This window comes from Pleurodeles waltl, chromosome 1_2, assembly GCF_031143425.1.
Source record: "Pleurodeles waltl isolate 20211129_DDA chromosome 1_2, aPleWal1.hap1.20221129, whole genome shotgun sequence".
Lineage (NCBI taxonomy): Eukaryota > Metazoa > Chordata > Amphibia > Caudata > Salamandridae > Pleurodeles > Pleurodeles waltl.
Window position 1 is genome coordinate 1,196,954,276 of NC_090437.1, and position 21,836 is coordinate 1,196,976,111.

At 45.1% G+C, this 21,836-nt stretch overlaps 1 protein-coding gene across 1 annotated transcript; it reads left to right on the plus strand.

The window, feature by feature from the left end:
- Positions 1–2,684: 2,684 nt before the first annotated feature.
- TNIP2 (TNFAIP3 interacting protein 2) lies at positions 2,685–20,968 on the plus strand. Its single transcript, XM_069203616.1, has 6 exons — positions 2,685–3,695; positions 9,834–10,139; positions 13,792–13,884; positions 15,222–15,503; positions 16,616–16,735; positions 19,660–20,968. The coding sequence occupies exons 1-6, from the start codon at positions 3,315–3,317 to the stop codon at positions 19,942–19,944; spliced, it is 1,467 nt and encodes a 488-aa protein (XP_069059717.1). The 5' UTR covers positions 2,685–3,314; the 3' UTR covers positions 19,945–20,968.
- The last annotated feature ends 868 nt before the right edge of the window (positions 20,969–21,836 follow it).

Sequence of the window (21,836 nt, forward strand, 5' to 3'; positions counted from 1 at the left end):
GAGAAAGACTTTGTCACCAATCCTTCATTTTGATCATGACCATCTCAGAGAGCACATTCACATATGTGAGCCTCAGATGTGTGCCATACAAAAAACGCTCTTATGTTTGATGTAAAAGACTATAATGTTCTGCCATCTATAATAAAAATCTAGGCCACACATAGGGTACACATGACAACTGATTTTTCCTTAGTTCACTAATAGTATTGTCACAGGGCGGAACAGGAATATTGCTTAGTTCTTGTTTAAAAACCCTTACTTTTTAATAAATACTTCTCAATGCAAAGATATTTTAATCTGGCGTAGTAAAGTGAAATGCATCAGCGGGTTGAAGAAATGCCTTTTTTTCAAGACATTAAGGCCCTCATTTCAAGAATGGCGGTAAAAAATGCCTACAGCCTACCGCCACAGCGACAGCCGGCAAAAGACTATTGCTGCGGCTACCAGCCGTCCACCATATTAGGACCACAGCTGGATTTCTGCCACAAGAATGGCAGAAATCCGGTTGTGGCCATACCGGCGGATGACGGTAAGGTGGCTCTGCTACCACCAGCAGCACCACCCCAGTAGACCGCCACCAGCCATATTCTGAGAAATAATACGGCCTGGCGGTGTTCTGCTCTTGGCGGTAGCAGCGCCCCGTCCCGTCTCATGCCGGAGGACCCTCGGATCCAGGTAATTCGGGTCTCCGACAGAGGAGGGGGGTCTTATGTGTGTTTGGAGGGGTGAATGTATGTGTGTGCGTGAATGCAGGTGTGTGTTGAGTGCTGAATGCATGTGTGCATGTACGGACATGTGAGTGCGTGTATGTTGTGAAATCTGTCTCGGTGTATGTTTGGAAGTGTGTGCGTGTGTGTCTGCGATTGCATGTATGCATGCGTTTATGTATGTGTGAATGAGTGTGTGAGTGAAGGGGGTGTGGATGTTGGGGGGTATGGAGAGGTGGGGGGTAACTGGAGAGGTAGGGGGGGAGACCCCTATCAGTGACAGGGAAGGAATTCCCTTTCACTGACATGGCCTACTGCCAAGGTTTTCGTGGTGTTATGAATGCCACGAAAACGATGGCGGTAGGCGGGGTCATAATCCTGAAGGAGGCACAATGGCGGCCGCAGGCGGCTATTACCGCCGTGGCGGTCGGAGTGGTACATTGGCGGGTTGGCTGAAGCCAACCCGCCAATGTCATAATGTGGCGGTAAGTACCGCAGCCTGTTGGCGGTACTTACTGCCACATTATCGATGACTGCTGGGGTCGCAATGACCCCCTAAATCATTTTCTAGCTACATTTCTTGCTTGGTTTACATGCAAGACATTTCTTTTCAAGGCTGGCTCGTACATGGTTGATCCAGAGCTGATCCTGGGCCCAGCTCTAGCTCAGCTCGCCCTGTTAATTTATTGGCTCGTGCACCTCTACTAGTGAAACTAATCAACAACTCCTCACTTGTCCTCCAGTCACCTGTGTTTGGGATGTGTCGACAAGGAGTCAGTGCGGGTCGAGTCCCAGCAGCAGCGGCCGACTAACCAGCCTTTGCCCCGTAGATGGACATGAGCCTGACAGAGACACCGAGTGGAGGCTGTGTGTCTGCCTAGCAGCATCACCACGCCACCAGAAGCTGACAGCCTGGCTGAGCCAGCCTTACAGCGGAGCACTCTTGTGACACAGCACTGGGGCCAGACCAGAAGTTAGTCCAAGAATAAGCTTCTTCCCTGGCAAGCCCCAGACTCAGTCTGTCTGCAATCAGCAAAGCAGAGTGCACCACAGTCTGCAGCCCAGATAGTGAAAATAGGGTGAAAAACTGCAGAGGAAAATGGTGAGAAGGGGAGAACAGGAGTGATTGAGAGACTCGAAATACCAGCAGCACTTCCGTACTTCAGTACTGTCAACAAAATCGTCGGTACTCATCAATCCGATTCTGCTATTAATCATTGACGATGCCAATAGGTCTGGCTTCTTTTAGGCATATGTGCACTGGTGTGCGATATATCTGGACACAGGTACTGAAACTCACTGAGAGAGACTCAAATACAGGGGTTTGCTTCGACTTACTTGCGAGAAGGTGTCACACTTACTCGAACTCCCACACATTTTACAGTAGAACGTCACTCACAGCCGGACTCAAACCACAGAAAAGCCACACACAAGCGAGTTGAAAACTTGGCAGCTATGCTGTGGGAGTTTGCGACGCAGCTTAAATATCACAGTTCCTTTGGTTTTGAAATGTTGCTATTTTAGGAAACCACACTGTGCACTATTTTTTTAACTTGCGTACATTGTTAAAGGGAAACTATCAGTCCCAGAATGCAAAGGGTTGTTGCTTATGAAAAACAGTAATGACATTACATCTTGCCACTATGTGTCCTAAAGAAAAAAAAATATACAGCACTGATGCACGGCTGTCTGTTCTTCTCTATAATGGTATTCAGGGGAGGGAAATATTTTGTTCGAGAGACGCCACAGGAATGCACATGCCCTGATAAATTCGTCAGACTGTGGGGCTGCCAGCGTTCAGCGTGCAGGAAACTGAATGCCCGTCGGGAAATCCTGTGTAGAGTGAGGTTTGCCGTGGAGATTTTGAGCCTTAGCTCCAGTTATTAAACGTGGCCGTTGGGTGGCGCTGCAGCTCCTAGACTATTTCCTGCAAAGCCGAGCAGAAAAGTACTAAAAAACTCCGAGTGCAACAGCAGCGGGGAAGCCCCGGGAGGAAAGTCCCCTCCTACCAAGAGGTTGTAATTTCGCAAGTGCGCTCACATAAACCTTTGCAGCGCCTGGCAGGGGCCAGATACTACAGCGCTTTGAGACCGTCGTAACAGCACTTAGGAGCGTGATGGTGGAGAAGGCAGGGGTGCAGGGATGCAGACAGTGAATGGCAGTCTATTACCCCACCACGCTGAAGAAGCAACACCCCCCACGCGGAACAGAGGAGGAGTTCGCAGAGATAAAGCCCCAGGCAGAGAAGTAACTCTGCGAACGCCCATCCTGAAAACGAAGAGTTAAAAAGATAAACGGATCCAGCTGCACACCGGAAGAACTCCTCGGGTGCAACTCAGGACAACACTATAAGGAGGCGCTTGCACCCTGAACACAACACGGTGCACACAAGGAAAGAAAACGCCAGATTTATCCCCACGCAGGAAAACATCCTTTAAACGCTAGGGTTAGCAGAAAAAAACACAGCCTGCTTGAAGAAGCAATTCGTGTTATCAAAGATACAAAGGAGGATTTCTGTCGGAGGAGCTGCTGTTTTGAGAGGGCGTTAATAACCTGTTAATAACCTGCGGTTGCAGCTGCCGCGGGCCTGTGCTGCCGCTGCCCACCATGACCTCCCTGTGCCCCAGCGATAGCTGCGCCGACCCTCTGCTGGCCAGGTTCAAGCAGCTGGAGGAGACGGTGGAGCGCCTGCACAGGGAGAACCGGGCCCTGAAGGGGAAGGTGCAGAGTTACAACACCCTCTGCACCTTCTACCACGAGGCCCGCCAGCAGCTGAGCAGCCTGAAGGTGCAGCTGTCCGTCAAGGACAAGGTGATCGAGGGCCTGCGGAGGGCCGGGCACGAGGCCCCAGAGCTGGGGCACGAGCAGGCCCCGGGGGGCGCCTCACAGTCTCTGGTGGAGGGGCTGCTGGAGCAGCTGAACGCAACTAAGGAGCGCCTCCGGGAGGCCGAGGGGGCCTCTGCGCACAAGACGGAAGCCCTCCATCAGGTAAACATGCTCTGGAAACCTTGTGTGTGTATATGAATAGATGTGTGGGTTAGTATTTGCAGAGCTCCCATGTTTTGCAGGTTCATACACGAGTATGAAGGTTCCAGGTTTCGTTTTGCATTTTGGGATCTGTAGTCTTGTTTATTCTATTTAGGTCAGGATGAAATTTCAGTTGCACTGGTGTATTTTGCAAGATTTCCCTTAAAACATAGCCTGAAATACTGGAGAAGATGCAAAATCATGGTATTATTCTACTAGGTGTAATTGGGAGACGGGGTGTTATTCTGCTAAATGTATTTCAGGAGCACCGGAACAACGCGAACTGGGAATGCTATCGGCGCTTGATCACACTACTGCACTATTTTATTTTAAAATCCAGTGCTGTTTTGAGGATTGCATAATTATTCAGAAATTTTGCATAATTACGCAATAGGAAATTACACAGATTTCGCACACCCCTAAATTCCCAGTGATGAGTCAGGATTACCAATCTTAGAATGCTGAATAAAAACACCTGTAGTGGGCGAGTTGCTTTTGCGTGGTCCTGTGAAACTTCAGAGCTCTACATTCATGAGCGGGAAACCAGATGCAAAGCAGACGGCACTGTCCTGCATCTTGTGCCCCTGGGGTGATTGAAGTAGCGCATTGGGTGTGAAAAACTGCATGGCGGCGAGGTTCTCTTCGAGGGAATACGATGTTTGCACACAGGGCATATAATCATCAGCACATACAGTGATTAAAATAAATTCTCTCTCTCTCTCTCTCTCTCTCTATATATATATATATAAGACCTGTAAACTTTTGTGGCCCAAATGAAACGTTATTTCAAAAAGTTTACTAGTAAGCATGCATTCACTTCTTTATTACCCTGGTGCTAATGTCACATTACATGATTACACGTTATTACATGTTATTGGCAAAGTACAATATAACTAATGTGAGGTCACTGCTGCCCTACAGATTTAACAGCAGACCCTGACCCTGTCTAAAAGCCATGTGTGATGACTAGCAGGTGTTCTTTGTATCTATGAGGGCGAAGTGAATGATCAATAAAATTGAAAATATTTTGTCTAACACTATATTGGACTAGTCTGTACCTGGCCATGGGCAGTTCCTACCAAAGATCAGTCTGTGTTTACGTGAGACGTGTGTTTGTGGCCTGGTGCCTTGATACCTCTTGAGAAATGTCCGGCCCAGTGGCCCCTGATTTACTGCAGTGTATACAGTTCACCTGGGTTATTTGAGAGATGGGGAATTATCTTGCCGTTCAAAGGCGCTGATTACGAGTTGGGCGGAATTCCGTGCAGCGATTCACAGCAGGCAGAATTACTGTCCCAGGCCAGTATCGCCGCAAAAATTGCTGCTTATTACGAGATCAGCCCCTGAGGATGGGGAACTGTGTGGTCACGGCATTCCACGCAGTATTCAATCTTCCTGGGGGTTTACCGCACACTTTTACCAGCTGCTCTCTATGGTTTGGTAAATGTGTATAGGAGAATCTGTGGGGGTGGTGGTGGTTGGAACTGTAAGGGTGGAAAGGGGAAGAACACATCTGGGGGATTGGGGTGTGTGGAATGCCCCTCCCTTGCCACAGAAGAAGGTCTGCAGGGGGTCGAGGCTTCGATGCTGTTGCAGCCAAAGCCTCGTGCAGTTTTTACTGGCTTGTAAAATCGGGCCCAGTATTTCAGGCCAGTTATACCCAGGTAGAGTCCAGTTCCATGCAGGAATTCGCGTCTGGCTGACTCCGGATCTGGGTGTAAGTCGTTGAAAGGAAGGTCCCGCATTTCTGTGGCAGTAGGGCTGAAGTAGTGTTACTTTTGAACCTTTGCACAGTAACTGGTAGACATTGTTAACACAACAATAAAATACGCACCTCGTGTTCAGAATCACAATTTTGATCGAGTGTTGAAGTTGGATTTTTTTTATCTCGATCTGGTGGTATAATAAACCAATATGAACAAAAATATTAACGCCCTCTTACCTAATCTCTGTCCCCCTCACAAACCTTTCAGGACGTTTTAGGAAAACGGTTCAAAAGAGCCAGCGCTGCTAGACGCAACTGCAAATATACACTCGGAATACTTTTAGGTGTTAGTTTTGCTCTATTCTCTCCCCAGCCCTTAAATTGATTAAAGAAATCAGGACACGTGTTAACCCCCATTAAGGGCCCTGTGCGGACCACACTCTCCCACGCTCTTTAAAGTGTACTCGATTTAGAAAGAATGTGGGGGAATCCCGGCGCATCCTGCTCCGCGCGCCCCTGCGGGCGCCGAGGTGACAGCCGCCCAGCTGCTCCCCGCCCTGTGTAATCGCCGTGATCAAACAGTCTGCGCATCCGACCCGGTTTCCTCTCTCTGCGTCATTTTACGTGCTAGCATTACACAAGCTCCTTGGCACGGCGTGCTTGGTTTGGGAGCTGTGACGTACATTGTCGTCAAAGCAATGTTATTAAAGATCAACCGAGAAATGGGTGGCATTATAGCGCCATGGGGACTGTGTAATACAAACAAAACGTGGAAATGTGAAATTGGAAACAGCACAAGGAATTGTTTGAGGAAGTAACCCCGTGGCGGATGCCTGATAATAGGGGCGCTATAAAACACGGGGTCCAGTCCAAATAGAACTACAGAGAGCGCGAGGCAGTGTGAAGCACGGGAAAGTGTCAGGCCGCTGTAGGACGGGGTGTAATATAAGGCAGTGGAGAGTAAAGGCGACATGTGAGGCAACGGGGACTGTGCATCACGAAGAATGTGAGACTGAGGTCAAGGGGCATAGCTTGGTGGGGACATAGACGGCAATTCACCAAAATGCCAGGATAGCGGAAGTGACATCAGACGTCGTTTGACCTCCATTTTAACTCACACATACACACAAATTTACACTTCTACACTCTCTCTCACACAAACGCACACACCCGCAAGCAGGCATACAACTTGCATTCAAAAGCATTTTTATTCACCTCTGCTGCCATGGAAGGGCATATTCCAGCTAATTGTACCCCATTGTTATTACACCAATAGTGAAAATATGTAGTATTATTCACTATTAATGTAATGAAAGATTGACAGAAAGCAAAGAGAATGGAGCCCCAACTGACATCCATAAGGACCAGCAGCCACTGTGTTTCTGGCACTGCATTTGCCAATTCTGAGGCCAAAGGTCGCAAATACAGTGCCAGGAGTTGCAAAGGGGTTGCAGCTGCGACCCCTAAATGACGTCCATAGAGTGGGAGGAGGGGGTGGTGTTGAGGTTTTGCACCCAACCCCCAGTAAATGTATTTTCTGGCAAAATGTTGGCCACAGGTATGGTGAGGTGTCAGTCGGATTTCACCAGAAAAAAAATAATAATAAAATATATATATATATATATATATATATATATATATATATATATATATATATATATATATATATATATTCTCTCTCCCTCCATGTTGGTTATTTTACAAAATATTGTGTTTTCTCTCACTTACTACCCTGCCAATCCACATTCGGCTCCCTTCCCACTGCCCTTTAGCCCTTCTCATATGCGCTGTTTGTCGTATTTATTGGAAAAAATGAAGCTCACTTTTGAATTGAAGATCTCCTTGGGACACACTTGGGTACCAACCTCTCCTACGACCTCCCTAGGACAGTGATTCCCATCCTATGATCTGGGGACCACTGGGGGTCTGCAAATTCTACTCAGGGGATCCACGATTACTTAGAATGTTAAATAATATTAACTAATTGATAAAGTGTATATACATAAAGAAGCTAAATGTACAATTTCAAAGTTTAAAATGTTCTGTAAATGTGAAGAAATTTGAGGCTAAAATTAAGTTAGTATCCTCAGATTGATTAGTGAGAGCAGGGCAATTCCATCATATAGAATAGAGTATATATGATAAGAGGTCTGAATTGAATTTAGACACGCTCCAACGTTCCTATTAAAATTCCAATTCTAATTTTTGTTATATTTAATTGTGAATTAAATAAATGATTTCATAATTTGTGTATTTGTTTGAATGCTTGTTTGTGTTTCGTTTAGCGGTTCAAATCATCGAAAATCCTTATGCCAGGTTCCCTGACTTCCTGTAATAACTCAGTGGGGGTCCCCAGATTCCAGTAAGGATTATGTGGGTGTCCTCAGAAGTCAAAAGGTTAAAAACCACTGCCCTAGAAGAAGCTCTAGACGTTGCATCTTGCAGATGGTTTGCAATCCAGAGGAGAGTCTCTGAGGAGTCTGGCTCCCCAGCATTTGTCTGCAGAATATCCTCGAACTTTCAGCTTCGCACCGAGGATGCGAAGGGGACTGTTGCAACTCATGATACTCCAATTTAGGAAAGGGTTGAAGACGCACTTCTTTAAATAACCTTATATCACAATGCATTAACAGTCAACAAACTGGCTATCCCTCCAATCACTCATTGACGTTATGGTTGGCTTTGACCATCAACAGTGCTCTGGTGTCTTTTGGCTAGGTTCGTGCTATAGAATTGCCACATACATACGTACCTTACCATAGTCACAGATTGACAATTTGTGAAACCCCCAACATAAATATATAGCTGATCACTATTTAAAAACAGCAACATTGATAAATTAGTATTGGATAGTGAAGCTACCTTTATTGTTCTATACACAGTGACAACACATTGGAAAGGTAGCTCCTCCTTCTGAATACGCCTCTTTCCTAAAGTGTATGAGGTCACTGGTGGCACCACTGCCAATGATCAACATTGACAGCACTTGCTTGAAGAATTAAGGCCCATCATCCCCTTTCCTCATACAATCCCCTACATTTTGGTGAGATTGGAATTCAAAGTCCGGGGTCCTCCATGTGCATTTCATCACACATTCACTGAAACTCTAAAAATACCTGACAATTTGGTGCGATTGGAACTGAAAGTCCAATATGTTGTGTGTTCATTTAAGTCACAGATTAATCGAAGCTAGCTGTCCACCGTTTTATGCTCGTCTTTGAACCTGGGTCACTGTTTCATGGGTGTTATTGCACTTCAGTCCCTTAAAACAGGTTACACCGAAGTCCAGGAGGCCCATGTCAGATTTTCTGGATAGACACTTTGTAAATTAAATCCAGGTAGCTTAATTGCAGACAAATTCGTTATGTGGCTATGCTGAAAACCTTGCAAAGATTCATCTTCCTGGAGTTTTGGATCTTTGAAAGGCACTTCTCCCTTAAAGCAGCCAGCTGCACTAGGGAGATATACCTTGTGTCTGCTGCAGCCAATACAAAGTAGAGAGACACCATTAGATTACTTAAGGGGCCATCCAGTGTAGAGAAAAAAACAGTTCTCTTCTCCCAATCCTGCATCTCTAACACTCTCCTATAATGGACACTCTAGTCTAGAACTTTGTTTTGTTTGATTAGGTCCACTGGGGTTTTGAGGTGCATTTTGACATCATTCACCATATGACCCCTTTTAAAAGATCATTACATACCATTCTGCCCCTTAGCAATGAGGTTAGATTCCGGACTGTTAAAACATGGCTTGTCGGTCAACCCCCTAATGACGCGGGTAGTGCCTAGAGAACATAACTAGTAAGTGCTTTACAAAAAAGAGCCAACCAATGCATGACGATCCATCCCAAACTGCAAGGCCATGTCCCCTAAGCAGGATGCAACAAGCTTAGAGAGGCATATCTCTTCCCTGTTGGGCCTGGTCAGTGGGGGGTGCCTTCATAAACCAAGTAAGGGATATACCTATAGGCAAAGTGCATGTCACTCAGTGCACTCTATTAGACATTACTGGCATGGGAGGAAACTATTTGACCAACATTTCTTAGCACTAATTGAATTTTTTTGGCAGAGTCTGAGCCGAAGTGTTTACAACACATTGAGTCTAAATCTCAGCTCACTATGTGCAAGGGGAATAAAAGAGGAACAAGCTATCATTTTCCGCAGAAAGAGAAAATAGTGAAGTTCTGGACAGATCTGGGTGGATGATGTGACGTGAAGCATGCCTTCAGTATGAGTGTGATTCAAGAGCAGCAGTGGGAACTCGGGGGACTTCCATGGTATTTTTAAAGACTGCTTCATGCTTCATTCACCGTGCCCGCTGCTCCATTAACTCTTGCTTGGCTCTCTATCTCACTGGCCCGCACATATGCGCTAAAAGTTTGGCTTACTTTGCAGGAAGTTCAGCGGCTTCGACAGCAGCTGGACGAGAAGGATCGGCACCTGCAGCAGGTGGCCAGCTGGCCTCAGCGGGAGAAGGAGGTAGAGATCCTACGGCTGCAGCGGGTTTTGGCCGACAAGGAGAAGGTGCAAGCGACTAGCGAAGTGCTGTGCCGCTCACTCACCGATGAGACGTACCAGTTGCGACGCAAACTGGCTGCCACTGCCGAAATGTGCCAGCAACTGGTGACCTGCCTGGAGGAGAAGCAAGGGAATGACAGAGGTCCATCGAATGATCCAGCTCGCAACGAGCAGCCCGATAAGGTACGCTAAGCCAATTTTTAGAGCTGGAACTAAGCCAGGAAAAAATTATATGTACAGAGAGAAACCTGTTGGGGTGCATACCTGCTACTCCAAACAGCAACCAGTAAAGCTTTATGCTTACATAAAACATTTACCTGGTTCATCTTGCGATGAACAGTGTAGATTTGAAGGTGCCCGACAGATTCTTCATGGTGTCCATTTTGAATATTGACCCAAGGCAACGTCCAACTCTGCTGGAGTCAGTGTATGCCCTACAATGTACTAAGGCTATTTCTTATATGTTTAGGGAGATACATATACATACATATATTCATCATGGATAAACACCAACAGGCCCTCCTTCTTTGTCCAGTTATCATTAAATTCCGACATCCTCCAACACTGTTTTTTGTGTCCACATACTATTTAAAACCCTTTTCTGAGCACCCTCATGGTCTTGTGTACTCTGTACCTCATGGTAGTAGCAGACTCAGGAACAAACGTTATGTGGGGCCATGATTTGTAAGTCAGCCTCTTATACAAAGATACAAATCGACAGAAATAGCTGTGAAACCAAGTAGTTCCTTCACCTCTGAACGAGGCTTGCGTGCCACAGGTGAGGCGCAGCGGAACATGTGCAGGTTTACAGAAGTTGTTCCCCCCCCTGCACTGTCCAGTGGCCCCCTGAGTGCAAAGCATCGAAATCTATGTCAGTTAAGATGGTCTTAAAACCAAACAACATCATAGTTCATACAAAAATCTTAACTCGCTCTGAACAATCACCAACACAACAAGTCACAACACACAACGTGATCGAATCCTCCAAGTGAGTTACGTTTTTTGCAAAGTGATTTCTTTAAAAAAGCACTTTAACTGATGCCTCTGGTTCTTTTAATCCGCGTAGTACAGGGGTGTGGTATGTCCACATTGGAACCGTTACTCCCATTGATACGAGGGGCATACGGACAGAAGTGTGTGCACAGAAAACTTGCCTTTTCTTTGGGGAGTACTTTCACTATAGAAGTCTACAGCAGAACTGGGTCTCAGCAAGCTTCGGGCCTTGTTGGTATGAATGTATCTTTGGCACGAAAAGTTTCCCCAAGCAGGCACGGTATAACTGTCAGGGACTTTTGCTTCGATCTTTGTGATGCTTCAGATGCGAGTCAGAGGTAACAGCATGTACATTTCTGTTTAGTTATAGCGCCCACACCACTCATCCGACTTGCTGAGCTATTTTCTGGGACTTTCCAGGTGCAGGCTGGAAAACATTCCGGAAAGTTTTATAAAAACCGTTGCCCTTTATCGCAGGGCAGCATACTAGTTGGGACAAGCATCTGGGCTGTGTGGTGCTTGAGTTTTGATCTTTTATACTACGTCATGTCATGTCATGTCCAGCTGGTGCCTCAGACACCTGTAGAAGGTGAGTAATGGGTACAGAATGTGTTTCTCCTCTTCCTCGGAGAACAATTCCACACTCTTTGGTTCAAAGGGGAACACAGAGAAACAGATGTAGATTTGTGTTCGTTTCTCAGGATAGTCCCGCAAGTAAATGCTTTGTGTGAATTTGTCGTCTTCGTTGAGTAATGATTCCAGGCATTGCTGTAACTAGGAATATCTAGGCCAATAGACAGAGGTTTTGTGATTTTTTTTTATTTTTTTATTTTTTTTATTTTTTATTTTTAATCCTTTTGTCCGATTTAGTGTAAACTTAAGGTAAACAATAGACCCACAGGCTTGAGGTAGGTGGAGGATGTCCGCTTCTGATGACATCTTAAGGTAGAGTTGTGTGTCACTAGCATCTTCATGAAAAGCAGGGTCTTGATTAGAAAGTTAAGCGCTCCCAGGCGTGATGTAGGTTTTGCATATTATAGGCGCAGTATTGTGTTCCTGGAGCGCTCTTGATGGGGTGGGGTGGTCGGAGAGTGCATTTTTGTGTGTTGCACAAAAAAGGGTCATTGATTGAGGACCAGTTCAGAGTTCTCGCTGCTTTTTTGCAAAGGAACAGATGATTGCTGGGATCAGAAGTAATTAGGAAGTCAAGGATTTTTTGTGTGTCTCAATGACCTGTAGTGTTGTTGTTTCTGTACGGTAGAGGGACGGAAGTCTGACCAGTGCATCTTTTGCTGGTTGTGTTGGCTTACTCCAGAAAGTCCAGTGTTGGCCTGGGGTGGCTGAGTCATTCCAGATTTTCACGGTAAACCCCTACTGTTCATAAATTCGTTTGGAATCATTGCACTTTGAAGAGGGAAAGGAGGCGTGATATTTGTAGGTGTTATTAAGAAGTGACAAGTTGGACAGTTTTTTCAGAGATGAAGGTAAAATGCCACTGTGGCGGGGGTACTAATGATGTTCTGGTCGTACACGAGGGCTGTAGGGGAGAGGGAGCTGATAAGAGAGAAAAGCACTATGCCTTCATTGAAAGAGGTCGTCTTGAAGGATTGGGTGGTGTTGACCGGCTAGTGGTTGTATATTGTAAGTCTTGCATAGGAGATTGATCAGGGTGGTGCTGTGCGGTTTGTGAGGTCAGCATTGAGGCATGCAGTCAGTGCCACTGAAATTATGAGAAAACTGCGTGTTTTCTGTGTAATGATGGATTTGCCAAACTTGCCTCGTAATCCAGCACCTCGTGTATAGATTGGTGTTGGTCCAAATGTACAAATGACGATCTCCTGATGAGGGTACAGAATCCATTACCTGAAGTCCAAGTGGACAAGAAGTGCCCAGAGTGGATGGAAGGCCATGAGCGGGTTCACACTAGCCATGTCCCCTTCATCCGTGTATGATGCACCTGGTTGAGGCTGTTTCCATGTTTTTTTGAGAAAGTATGGCTCCAGGGGTCAACCAGCCTGAGTCGTGGGGAGAATCGTCAGGGTCTGGTGTTTGTCAGATGGGCAGCAGTGGCTTGATCGCCAACATTGTAAGAATCCCTATGCCGGAAGCCAACCTGCTGTGATATTTTGCAATATTTGTATGCGTTGTTAGACATGCAAACACACCTATTCTCCCAGTCAGGTTGCCGCAATGCAGTATTTTATTAGTTCTTAATGTATAAATTCAACACAAGTCATCCCTTAATTCACGATATGTATCCGCCTTCAAGATGTTTACTTCTTCACACTTAATGCAGTGATCATCATGTTGCACACACGGGAAAGGCAGCCTGTACCATGCATGTAAGCATGCCTCCTTTACATGCTGAGCAAAGGGAACACAAGCAGCACACACAAGGGACGGTATAGGCTTCAGCAGCACAAGCTCTTTTCTGCAATACCAAGGAGGTCCAGCACGTGCCATGTCCATGCAAGGCTCCATCGCACTTAGAACAGGCGGCAGCGCGGGCCTCGTTCAGTGACGCGTGCTGTGGCCCAGACGGCAGCGCGGGCCTCGTTCAGTGACGCGTGCTGTGGCCCAGGCCGCAGCGCGGGCCTCGTTCAGTAATGTTTGCTGTGGCATTTCAAGGCTTATCGCATCTAGACCAGATACAACAGGATGCCACAGCACAGCTCACCGCCCATCTCATGCCCTCTGCAGCCTGTTGGGAATAGATGGGTCCGTGCCGTGATAAATTGTGCTTAATCGAATATTTGTGTTTCAAGAATTGACATAATCTCATCGATGATGGGTGCTCTGAAATACCGATGCATACTTATACATTATATAAATCTTTTTACAGCTACAGTTTTCCGACAGTGAGGTTGCTCATCTGCAGGCCAGCATCAGCAAACTGCAGGAAGAAAACAGGACATTAAAACAGAAAGTTACTTATGTGAGTACCATGCTACTTCGGTTGAATGCGTATAATGCACCAAGGACGTATGTGTGCTCACGTTCCTCTAGCTGATAAAAAAAATAGTCACTGCAGTTCTGATAGAGTGACCGCAGTAATACATATCGCTCTCTCTATCACAGCACTTTGTTGGTTTCCCCAACCCTCTACTTCACGTATTTCCCTGCGCCCGATCCCCCCATAAATTACCTGAAAGGTATTTTCATGGAAAGGGCGAAGGGGCGACTGGGGCGGTTTCCCAATTGACCACACGTTTGAGACAGTCCTGCTTTGACTTAATTTGAATAACCTGTACCGTGCAGGTGTGGGACTATAGAAACCACCTGCCATCCTATCAAATCACTTACTACTGTACTGTACTGTAATCGTATTTATATAGCGCTTACTACCCCTGATGAGGCGTCGAAGCGCTTTTCGATGAGTAGCACGCTACTCTGGAACCCAACAAGAATTAGTGATGGGTTAGTATCGGGAAATAATGAGTACAGTTTTAGTATTATTATGAGTAAATTTGAGCCGTGGATATGGGAGTTTGTTAGTTAGATTGACTGGAGTAATGGAGGGGTGGAGGAGGAAAGAAATCCAGAAGTGTTCATTGGGAGTATATCCTTCATTTACTCAACCCAAAGGCTTGGGATGAGTAAAGGGGGGTCGAGGAGGGAAGAGTATGTGGAAGGGTTAGGGAGAGCACAGTAGCAGGGTGAGATAAATGCGGGAGAATTTAGTAGGGTTGTGTGGGAGGTCATAGTAGTAGAGTGAGGTTTGGTGAGTTAGATGTACACACTTCTGCCAAGTCAGAGAGGCGACAGAGCCGGGGCCTGGCCCCCGTAATTTAAGGAACTTCTCTGTATTGTGCAGTTATCCTCTGTACAATGCAGATCTCATTTGGAGGACATACATTTATAATGTTCCATTCCCACCTTTTGGTAACTCCTGGCAAGTGGTTGGGAAGGCATGTTCTTGCGCTCTTGATGGCTTTCTGCTAGTTGGGACACTTGGCCTAGCTAAAGCCCCATAAAGAACGCACCAGGGACACAGGACACGTACGCAAGAGATGTGTTACCTTTAGCCAGAACCAAACTTTACAATCTTGGTCAAACTCTAGAACCTGAGCAGAAGAGGGAGCACACATGAACACACAAACTCGCTTATGCCCCATCTTAAAGACAACAAAATATACAACTAACACACACACACAAGAGTGGTACCCAGCCACCCGTGCGTGGCCCTTGGCCAAGGCCACAGGGCAGACACTGTTAACTTCCGAACTCTCGCGTTTGTCCACTCACAGGCTTCTTCCTTCTCCCTTGCCCCAGGTGGAGGACTTGAATGCTAAGTGGCAGAAGTATGACGCAAGCAGGGAGGCGTACGTGAAGGGGCTCCACCTACAGCTGAAGGGCCTGAAGCCGCAGGAGGACCCTCCTAAAGGAGCAGCGTCCGCCCAGGCCAGCGCAGAACTGTTGCAGAAAGAAATCCTCCGCTTGAACCGGCTACTGGAGGAGAAAATGAAGGAGCATCTGCGGTTGAAACGCGACATCGAGGAGGTGATGAAAGCAAGAGTGGAAGACGGCGAGAGAATGCAGATCCTGGAGCAGCAGGTCAGGAGCTCGCTCTTTTGCTCTTTACATTGTGTGTTTCCATTGGTGAATGTACAATATGGCTTCCCATTGCCTACAACCTGCAGTCATTTCTAAACAAAACTAAGGGCCAGATGTATCAAAGGGTTTTACCCATTCTGTGTCTATGGGAAAATGTGTTCGTACATATGGCTAAATTCCTTCTGCCAGCCGTTCCCAAATAACCTCCTTTATTCAATCCGTTTTACTGCAGATGGTTTCCAGTTATATACCTATACATTCTGTGTTGTATCCATTAACATACCTATTTAAGAAGGTTGCAATATTTTTTTCCAAAACTGGTAAACTTTTCTTTTGTAAAACAAATGTGTCCATCTCAAATGTAGTCCAAGGAATTTCCCCCGTGTGCCTCATTTATATATTTCTAAATGAAAACGGTTAATACCTGTAACCTATGGTAAAACAGTAGCCCTCAGATGCAAACCCCCTGCCTATAAAATATATTGTACACCTTGTGTGCAAGTTCTGTTGTTTGTATTTTAGATCAAGAAAAGCCTAACTATGCGCATATCAGTCGAGCCATTCCATCTGGGAGTGCCTTATCTGTCATAACAACTTCTATACAATACAATATTATTTTTAAGCTGCTTTGAATTCTTTGCTATGCAAAGCACCCAATTAAAGCTATTCGCATTAAGCTTCCATGATTCTATTTTCACTTGACTTCAAGACTGCATGACATTTATCTGATGTACTAGTCATTAATATACGATCTGGCCTCCTTTGGGGCCCAAATAATATTTTGCTCCACTGCTTTTTCATGTACCTCCTGACCTGCTTTCTGTATCTATCTAAACATGGGAGTACTGCATTCCAACCCTTTATTCAATGACATCCAAAGTGACCCAGTGTCATTAATATTAACTCACTGGTCATGGAGCCAGAGTGAAACCCCTTTCCATCATTCCCAAAATACAAACCATGAAAAGCTGAAATTTGAAAAGAAGACACCCAGTTATGTTGATAGTCTCGTTAAATATTGTATTTCAGATTTGACCTTTGCATCATTTGTTCATTTGGTATATTCTCTGACTTTCGAATTCTAACATTTTTTCACATCTTATTTCTTGTAGGTTTTTGTTTACAAAGACGATTTCACATCAGAAAGAGCAGACCGGGAACGTGCCCAAAGTAAAATACAAGAACTTCTGGAAGAAACTTCCCGGCTGAAGCATCTTTTAGCCAGACCACAGGTAACAAAGGGCGACATTGCTAGAAAACAGAGGACATTTTTGGTTTCAGTTGTAGAGTCGACGTAGAATGATGATAGTAAAGAAGTTATTTTGATACTTGATGTCACAACCGCTGTGGCGTTGGCTTCTCGTTTTCAACGCGAGCTCTTCGGGATGCTCAGTTTGGTTGGCTTGTCCACAATCCAAGGTGGCAACCAGCTACCTTCACTTGCTTTAACTCTGAGACCTGCAGGCAAGGCCATCTCTTTATGCACTAAATCAGTCATCAGTGCTGCAAAGGGAACTCCCCAACTAGAACATAAGAGTCCATGCTATTGTTCTGATCTCCCCTGGGTCCTTCTCTTTTGTTGTGTAACAGGATACCAGGTAGGAAATCGGTACCTTTGTTGCACCTTGAGAATATAAGTGTCCAACCACATCTTCGCCGGTATTAGGCTAGGCTGTACTTCTGCGCTAAATCACCACTTTTGTTGAGCCCCCTATCACCCCTCACCGACTTTCCTCTTACTCTGGAAAGAGATTCACTTAACAGCTTTTTTTCCCAAGAATTCTATAGTCACCAATAACATTTTGGGAATTCAGCAGTCGTGTTTTTTACTGAAAGGGACTGCATGGAGCTGCTGGGCTACTTACGCTCAAATGGCTGTTGCCAGTTTCAGGCCTGATTATGGCAACCATTCTAAAATACAACCAATGTTTTAACATGTCAGGGAAAAAACCCTTGGTGGGGATGCCTTTTTAAATCTTGAGATTGCCAGTGAATCTTAGTGCAAAGCCTTCGTCCCACCGGGTACATTTCTGATTTAAAATCTGATTCGGAATATATGGAAAAGGCAGCCAGAATTAAAATGCTTTAATAAATAGACCAGCAGCTGTTTCATGCATGTTTGCATGATTTTTGTAATAGTGCTCCAGTCCAAAGAGTGAAATGTTACTCCAGCACCGTAGACATTTAACTCTGAGGCACTGGGAGAAATGGAAAATAATAATAATTACATCCTATAATATAAAGGATTGGATAGTGTAAGAGGAGAGTACAGGTAGCTCAGAGAGTGAGCAAAGATCATTCTGTTGATTTTACATCTTCTTGCAAGTGCTGCATTACGACCGGTCAGTTCATCACATGCGAGTAAGGGAATGATCATTGTAGACCTTAGCTGGCACTGAACATAGCATTGATTGGGAGGAAATCCTAGGACAATGGTTGGTTTGGGTTATCCACAATTGGGCAAGACTGTGTCTAGCAGGACACTTTAGAGAAAACGCCAGGCTTCCACAAAGTGCTCCTGAGTCAGCGGAGAGAGCTACAGTGTGTTCACCTCCAGTGTGTTCGCACTGGGCGGAAGGCTAACACAATATACTAGACCTTCTGATGGGTGGTGAGAAGATGAAAGGATTGAGCTATGTTGACAAGTTGATTTTCCTACTTGGCAATGTGTGTCAGTTGTACATTACAACCACCTTAGTAATGCACAAAACAGACGGCAGAGTCATGACAATGTGGAACTTGAGTTACTACAGGACACGGGTGAAGTCCATGAAAAGTTTAAAAAACCCCTGAGATATATATATATATATATATATATATCCTTGAATCGTTTCTGGAAGAAGCAGATGGACAATCCATTAGGGCGAGGCAGTCCTTATATCCTGCCAAGCCTGCCTTTCTGCGATAATCCCAAACTCAGTTGTAATACCACTTAAGAATGAGATGTTACCATTTACCTGGAAATAGCTTGTACAGTGTTTTTTTTTTATTTTGCCTAAAACGCAGTTCCCATATTTCAGTTTCTCCCATACTCCCTTTCCTGGCTTCCTAGTCTGTGTTTTAAACCTCACCAATATCTTTATCCTGAGCTTGAGGCAGATGTGCCCCTTTCTCCTTCTAGAGGCAATCTCATGTTTACTTGGAAGACACTGCTTTGACTGCGACTTCTAAGTATTAAGAGGGCACCCTTCTAGTGGCACAAACCATCGTTTTTGCGACTCGCATTGGTACTGTATTGTAATTGGTTGTAATATGTTTGAGCCTCTTGGCACTCAGAGCAAAGTCTCTGAAGTCCTCCTAATGGGGCGCCTCGTCTAGGGATCTTAAAGCGGATCAATGTTGTCTTTCAGTCGTAGCACAACATATTGCTAACGTACATCTTCAGCGACCAGTACAGGGACACATAAGGTAGAGTTACTGCACCTACTGCTGTCTTCCTCATATCCTTGACTAGTTGTTAGTGTTATATTTATAGTGCCTTATCACCTACGAGGTTATCCTTAGTTAGTCAAGGGTTGCTTTTGAACACTCTAACATGACACCCGGTTGAGTATCGAGCCATTTACAAAGTTGGACAAGCTGAGAGCAGGGTTACAGTTAGGGAGGTACAGAAAGAAAGTTGTGGTGCTGGTATCAGATCATCTGTGTACCTGATAATTGGACAGCAACCCAGGTTTTGGAGGCTTCCCTAGTTTTCTGATATCTCTTGGACTACTGCTTGCCTTTTGTGACCACGATTCTAACATGAAATGTCCTAGAAAGGGGACGCAAAGGCCGTCCTAACAAACCTAGGATAGTAGACTCGCTTTACTATGTGGGCCCTACTACAAGAGTACCATGATTTTGTTTTTGTGTGTGTTTTTTTTTTTTTTTTTTTTTAACTCAAAAATAGTTTGAGTCCTCCAGTTTGGATTAAAACATTGGTTAATTTGATTAAAGTGAATGAACTGGCTTTATATCAAGATTTAAGAGTGCTTTGAGTAATAGTTTCATAAAATCTTAAATTATTTTCTAAGAAAAACAATTGTATGTAGAACAGCTTGTGTTGGGGGGCCTCTACTTTTTCACAGGGCTTGGGCTAAATGTATCCATGTCTTTTAAGTAAAGCCCCAATAAGAGAAAAGAGATGACGCCTATGTTCCTTTTTTTCCCAAAGGATTCGAGAGATCGAGCTGGCAACTTCCGACTACAAATTGGCAACAACAATCACATGCGCATCGAGCGGGACAATTCAGAGGTGCTACTCCGTGCTAGCCAGGATCCACCAGGCTTAAGAAATCAAGGCACCGCAGCACAGCAAGTGGGTGCAGCATTGGTCAGTGGGACTTCGGAGCCTGATAGATGCAGACAGGGTGACCTGCAGTGCCCGCACTGTCTAAGGCTCTTTGGTGACGAGCATAGTGAAGACTTCCTCCATCACATCTCAGATTGCTGTCAGTGACCGCACCTACCAAGCATTGGTGAAAGCAACTGAATCAAACCACTACTACTTCCAGTCTCACTTGTGGGCTGACTGGCCAGATGTTCACTACTGCGGTTTGAGGACTCGTTCCTACCAGGTATGGTTTGTGAGACCCGCACCACGGAACGCAAGGGAGCGCTTTGTCTCCAGTGGGTCGTTTAACATAGGATGTGCTGTTGTACTTTGGGAGTGCACGAAACTGAATAGTTGTTGGCGTGAGCACATAGAAGGGAAAGTCTTGTGGACGAGCAACCTGAGAGATGGCGCTGACAAGGGGATGTGGGTATGACAGCCTGCCCCCCTCCAGTAACACACTCTCGGAAAGAGCAAAAAAGGAGGAGAAATGAACAATAAGAAACGATAACTTAAAGGTGCACCAAATACTTCTTTCTCAAGAGCAAAGAAAGGTAAAGGTGTGCAATGACTGACAGAGTTCCTTATCCCGCCAAAAAAATCAGCCACTAATCGAAGTTGGCTGGATGTATGGTCTGCGGAGGAATGATCACTGAAGGCCTTTTTGTCATCAGAGGGACACTGACATTGCCCTTCTTCTGAGTAAAAGGTCACGATGTGAAGCACAAAATCCACACAGCTCAGCAGAAAAAGCCATTTGGGAATTTTTTTCATGCACCGTTTTTATGTTTATGAAGGTGTAACATTAAGATCTTCCGATGGGTGGAAGCAAGTTTTTCGTTTCCTAGTCTAGAAATACTACTTTTTGATGACAATAAAGTTTACCGTCTCGCCCGAGCATGCTGGAAACCTCCAGGTTGGTGCTCCTAGTGGCGGGTGAGAGTGGATGGACTTATGCACATTGACATTGTCTGTTTTGCACTGATCTTCTTTGCACTGTGGTCTGTATTTATGTTGTATTGGTAACTAATTTTATTTTGTAAACGACAAGGAGTTTGGTGGTTTTGGGCCACAAGCTGTGAAAAGATATTTTTTGATCTGTTCTGTTAATAAAGCATAGCTTATTTTTGTAATAAAATCTGTACTTTCATTCATGTGCTCCTCATTTTACTGTGTGATTTGAAATATGGGGTGGGATTTATTATTTTTCAACAATACAATTATTATAATTTAATATTGAGAATAAGAGTCTCTGACCCCCACCCCTGCATGATAAGATATACAGAATTCCAACAACGCTTCCTTACTTACCACGCTCCCTATTCACCTTTTCTCTGTCCGATGGGAAAAATCGAACATATTGCTTAAACTTACCTAACTTTAATTTCTTCTTATTTTCCTTAATCCTCCCTATACTTGTCTTAGAGAACAAGATTGGTACCGTTACCTCACTTCAGACTTTCGGTCTTACTTACAGGCAGGCTTTTGTATCTGTTGTTGAAGACCTATTGCCCACAATGCAATACTACGAGCTGGCTTCCTTAGATATTGCCACCTGTAGAGAGGATAAACCCACAAGCACCACCTCCTGTATACTAACGTATGACACTTTAAGTGCTTGGGTTATCAAAATGGACACCTAATACAGCTGCAGATATCCAGAAGATATGGATAGGTCACCTCACCCACTTGTTGTGGCATGCTTCATCACCAGGACCTGTCCACACCAAGGTTTGTAGATGCCACCTTGGTGGACTCGATTGATGTGCGAGAGATATGTTAAAATCAAACTGGACACCTGCAGGAATGCAGGCTCATAAAAAATAATATGGGGCTATGCTCCTTAGGGAGATTGCATTCTACTAAAGTGCCCCTGATATGTTTGAAAACAGAAGTATCGCATGGATATTGGATGAGACGTAATGAGTTATCCATCCACATCATTCTTGGGCTTTCTTGACCACTGTTCCTTGGTCAGTGGCTTTCCTCTCTAGGGTGTATGTCCAGCTGCTCTGGCA

What these genes read in the sequence shown, in the direction of transcription:
- TNIP2 (XM_069203616.1), top strand. Translation starts at nt 3,315, where the DNA reads ATGACCTCCCTGTGCCCCAGCGATAGCTGCGCCGACCCTCTGCTGGCC. An exon ending in TAAAACAGAAAGTTACTTAT is followed by an intron (nt 13,885 to 15,221) that starts GTGAGTACCATG and finishes CCCTTGCCCCAG; the next exon opens with GTGGAGGACTTGAATGCTAA. An exon ending in ATCTTTTAGCCAGACCACAG is followed by an intron (nt 16,736 to 19,659) that starts GTAACAAAGGGC and finishes TTTTTCCCAAAG; the next exon opens with GATTCGAGAGATCGAGCTGG.